Source organism: Dipteris shenzhenensis, chromosome 30, assembly GCF_047967505.1.
Source record: "Dipteris shenzhenensis isolate YYH24624 ecotype China chromosome 30, Dip_SZ_1.0, whole genome shotgun sequence".
NCBI classification, from domain to species: domain Eukaryota; kingdom Viridiplantae; phylum Streptophyta; class Polypodiopsida; order Gleicheniales; family Dipteridaceae; genus Dipteris; species Dipteris shenzhenensis.
Genome location: NC_141625.1, coordinates 36119126 through 36124184, shown reverse-complemented (window position 1 = coordinate 36124184; position 5059 = coordinate 36119126). Strand labels below are relative to the sequence as shown.

Here is a 5059-nt window from a genome sequence, read left to right as displayed (position 1 = left end):
CCATTGATGAGGAGCTAAAGTATATTAAGCAAGATGGGATCTCGGGTGGACGCTGCAGTACTGGTATTTCTGGCGGTGATTGGAAGCTCATCAGGAACTTTTGCCATAGAGTTCAGCTGGATGAGTGCTCCTTCTAGTTTCCTGAAGACCTTCGGGAACGCTTCAATTAGCAACTCTGTCTTCCTCACCAACAACATAAACAACACACAGAGAGTCCATAGCAACTGTGGCCAGCTTCTCTACCTCAATCCTGTCCGACTCCTCGACCCTTCTTCTAACGTCTCTGTCTCCTTCAGCACTTCCTTTACCTTCAAAATCACCACCGTATAGGGCTATGGATACAGTGGGGATGGCCTCGCATTCATGATCATCCCCCACACTTTCTCAGATTCCACACTAGCCTTGCAATCTGGTCGTGACCTTGGTCTCATGCACGGCGATCCCCGACCGGACGCAAAGCGCCACTTCTTTGCTGTCGAGTTTGACACATACCAGAATCCCTCTCTGAACGATTCATCGTCCAGCCATGTTGGGATCGATATCAATACGGTGGTATCCTCAAACTCTACCGACACGGGAATCGATTTTGGTCTTCCCGATCTGGACCTGTATTCCAACTACACGTTCACTGCTTGGATTGATTACGAGAGCTCTTTGCATCTGATCGAGGTCAGGATGGCTCGGCACACAACCTCTGCAGATCCAACTGAGCAAATCGCCAAGCCCGACTCTACAGTGGTCACGCTGCAGTATGACCTCTCGACAGTGTTTCTGGAGAATATGTACTTTGGATTTTCTGCAAGCACTGGCTCGTCATTTGAAGGGAATACACTCTACGCTTGGAATTTTTCTACAGGTGGCCCAGACATCACCCCGTCTCCTTCGCCAGCTCCCAATGAACAACACAGCGGCCCGTCTTCTTCGCCAGTTCCCAATGAATTTCTAGCACCCGCTGCTTTCAATGCGGCGAGTATTGCTTCTCTTCGTTGCAGATCTTGTAAACGAAAGGCCATCCTAATTGCAGCTCTCGTCACAACCATCCTTGCAGCCAGTGCTTAAATTTGCTGCGCAGGTTGAGCTTCATTAGACTTTTGGGCTTCATATATGACTCCCAAGAATTTCACCAGCGCAGCATTCATGAAGCTCAAGCATATCTCCAAGACTTCAACATATAATGTACATACATATAGTTAGTAGTTAGAATTTATCTACTATACTACTAATATGCATCCCAAATAATGTGAGTCTCCCTGCTCTAGAATCTCGAGGGCTTGGCATTAGTCTCGGAGTCCGAGTCTGTGCAATTGCCATCTTCAGCTTAAAATGGGATTTGTATGGAGTGTTATCTTCATTTTGAAGCTTAAATTTTTTTCAAAGACTTCACGGAAATTTTTATGAAGCCTAGAGGTGTGCAGCAAATTTAAGCACTGCTTGCAAGCCGCTTGCAGTGGGGTGGCCATCGCGTTCATACTACATTGGAAGAAATCACAGCGGCTCCAAAGGGAATTCATCTATTCAGATTGCATCGATATCAGTCCTCGTCGTTATAGCCACAGGGAGTTGAGCAGAGCAACTCGTGGCTTCAGCAAGGAGCTTCTTCTGGGCCGTGGCTCCTTTGGATGTGTATATCGAGGTTCCTTCGGGTCAACAGCACTGGCAGTCAAGAGGCTGATGCAATTTACAGAGCATGGAGAAGAAGCGTTCCGCGCAGAAATCTCCATCATTAGCCGTGTTCGCCACAGGAATCTTTTGCCGCTGCGTGGGTGGTGCTACGAGAAAGGGAAGGCGCTGTTGGTCTACGAGTATATGCACAATGGAAGCCTCGACAAACACCTCTTCGAACGCGGCCCAGAGATCAACATTCTAACCTGGAACGTGAGATACAACATCTTGGTAGGGATAGCGAGCGCTTTGGAGTACCTTCACGAGGGACCAGAATCGTGTGTTCTCCACAGGGACGTGAAGGCAGCAAACGTGCTGCTAGATGCGGAATTCAACGCTCGTTTGGGGGATTTGGGGCTGGCTCGGTTGATCAAGCACGATCAGAGTGCAAGCATGACAGCCGCAGGGACACCTGGGTACATGGCACCAGAGGTATCCGCCACTGGGAAGGCCACCGATCGAGCAGACGTGTATAGCTTTGGGGTGGTAGCCTTGGAAGTGGTGTGTGGGAGGAAAGTGCTGGCTTTCGAGCTCCAACCGCAGGAGTGGATGTTGCTACAGTGGGTATGGCTGCTGCAAGAAAGCAACAAGCTGCTGGAAGTCATAGATCCGAGGCTGACAGGGACGGACGGTTGTGAAGAGGACGAGGTGAGGTGCGTTCTACATGCTGCACTCTGGTGCTGCCATCCGATTTCGGAAGCTCGACCGAGCATGAGGCAAGTGCATCAGTGGTTGAGGGATGTGCAGATAGTGGAGGTACCCAAGTCGAGGCCAGTGCAATTGGAGCTGCAGTCGGCCGGAGCTCCCCATCAGGTGGTGGCCATGGCTATGAAGGAGGAGGATGGGTCGTCGAGCGGAACGATGGCATCTTCTGCCATTTCTTCGCTTGCCATTTCTTCGGAACGATGGCATCTTTCCTTATCGCTTCTGGGTCTTCGCCATTTGCATCGTCTTCAACTTCTGCTGCCAACTCTGGAGCTTCACGTCTAAAGCTGGAAGATAACTTAAATAACTTATAGTGCGCCTTTAACACAGTAGTAGGTTCAAAAGCTTCAACTCTGGAGCTTCATATCTAAAGCTGCAAGATGATAACTTAAATAACTTCTAGTGCGCCCTCAACACAGTAGTAGCATGAGGACGAGTTAAAGAAGGGTTTCAACGTGGGATGTTAAAATGCCTTTGATGTTAAAATGATATAGATGTATGTGTGTTTGCGCGCTCTCACAAATGTATGTGCCAGCGGGTGCATGTGCACACAAAGAATGGGAAACATAATATGTATATAAAGTCCTATATCAAAACTACAGGCACCTAATTATATTTTCTAAGAATTTTCAGCTTTCTTAGTGCTCTAAAAAATCTTTTTGCCTCCTAAAATCCTCGATACTCTCTTTTTTTCTTGGACATGGAACTCCCCTTTCCCTGACACATGGTAAGTTTATAAGAAAATATATAAGATAGAAGAAAACTAAGAACACGAGTAACCTGACCCGTTCACAACGGGCTAGAGACCCGCTCGGCTGGGTCTCAAAGTCGCGATCATAGATTGCTTTTAATAAAATTTAAGGTTTCATTTATAAATGTCAAACTTTGAGGAATTTTCAGAAAATTTGCAACCATAGATATAGATGTGTGTGTGTACACACGCACACACAAAGAATGGGAGATAGAAATATGTATATAAACTCCATGGTATTCATATATGAAACTATAGGTACCTAATATTTTCTAAGAATTTCAAATTTCTATAGTGCTCCAAAAGAATTTAAAAAACTCTTTTTGCCTCCTAAAATCCTCGATACTCTTCTTTTCTTCAGACATGGAACTCCCCTTTCCCTGACACGTGGCAGGTTCAAAGTTAGAAAATATGTAAGATAGAAGAAAACTAAGAACATGCCCTAGAACTATTGAATGGATTTCAATCTATGCGACGAAGTGCTATCCTTCAAACATCCTCATCTAAGGAATGATGATTTTATTAGTGTGAGAATATCCCCTTGCATATCCATGTGGTATTGAGGCTACCCGACTTCTTGCATATTGTGAATATCATCCCCTCACAATCGGTGCTTTCCTAAAGGTGTGTGGATTTGAGTCTCACTACTTGTGGCAACTTTGAGTTCACCTTCAATTCGATTTAGTGAGCATCTGCCTCTGCTCTAGATTTCTGCCCACATCCCTTACTTCTCCTAGAGGCATGTCAACTGGAGTTGTTGATTGTGGCAACTTTCACCCTCAATTTGATTTAGCATGCGTCCTAAAAGACAAAAGTGACCAACTGCTACCACAATCATCATTTCCCATGAGGATCTATTGCCTTTTTTTTCCAACCCTCACCGTTTACCTTCATCAGAGAAGGAGGGGTGCCTTGGAGTCCAACCTCACAAATAAGGAACATAGAGATTTCCTCATTACCATAATTGCCTCTCAACTCCAGTCCATCCATATTTTATTCTCGATTCTTCCATGGTTCTTGTCTGCCTATCGCCATCACCATAGGAAATTCCCATCGTGCAAGCTCCACTACCTTAGAAACGTGCCTACATCACCTTTGTGGGCATTTGGGGCTAGCACTAATATATATTTTTTCACTTGTCTAATCTTTGTGAAAGACCTCGAAAGCAGTGAATGGTAGGCTTAAATGGTATTCCTCCCTCCACTTTCCAACCTTTATAGTATCTATGTACTCATACTCTTACAAATATGTGCTCACTTGAAAATGCATTGTCTAGTTGGCCAAAACTTTTCACTCTTGTACATATTGCATTCGACTAGAGAAACAATCTATCAGACTCTCAAGTAATCCATCTAGATATTAAATGTTCAAAGCTATTTGAGGTCTCTGTTCTACAGTCCCCTTAATCCACCGCTTCACTCGTCATTGGAAATTACCTTTTCTTCCCCGTCGTGCTTTTAGTATATTATAATCTATATAATATAATATATTATAATACATATATCCTATATTATATATATTCTATTACATTCTCTCTCTCTCTCTCTCTCTCTCTCTCTCTCTCTCTCTCTCTCTCTTTATTTCTCTCTCCTCTCTCTCTCCCTCCCTCTCTCTTGCTTCTCTCTCTCTCTCTCTCTCTCTCTCTCTCTCTCTCTCTCTCTCTCTCTCTCTCTCTTCTATCTCTTTGTCCTCTCCTCTCTCTCTCTCTCTCTCTCTCTCTCACTCCCACGCTCACTTTCTCTCGCTCAGTCATTTTGTTCTCTCTCTCTCTCTCTCTCTCTCTCTCTCTCTCTCTCTCTCTCTCTCTCTCACTCACTCGCTTGCACGCTCACTTTCTCTTGCTCAATCTTTTTGTTCTCTCTCTCTCTCTCTCTCTCTCCTCTCTCTCTCTCTATATATTTCTCTCTCTCTCTCTCTCTCTCTCTCTCTCTCTCTCTCTCT

General features: G+C 45.0%; 1 protein-coding gene across 1 annotated transcript; it reads left to right on the top strand.

Annotated features, from left to right (window-relative positions):
• The first annotated feature begins 236 nt into the window (after positions 1-236).
• Positions 237-2652, top strand: LOC147882045 (L-type lectin-domain containing receptor kinase S.4-like). Its single transcript, XM_087401505.1, has 2 exons — positions 237-1051; positions 1406-2652. Exons 1-2 carry the CDS (start codon positions 364-366, stop codon positions 2650-2652), a joined length of 1935 nt encoding a protein of 644 aa, XP_087257631.1. The 5' UTR covers positions 237-363.
• Positions 2653-5059: the final 2407 nt, after the last annotated feature.

Coding starts and splice junctions, on each gene's coding strand:
- LOC147882045 (XM_087401505.1), top strand. CDS start 364: ATGATCATCCCCCACACTTTCTCAGATTCCACACTAGCCTTGCAATCT. Junction 1,052..1,405: donor CACAACCATCCTTGCAGCCA/GTGCTTAAATTT, acceptor TATGAAGCCTAG/AGGTGTGCAGCAAATTTAAG.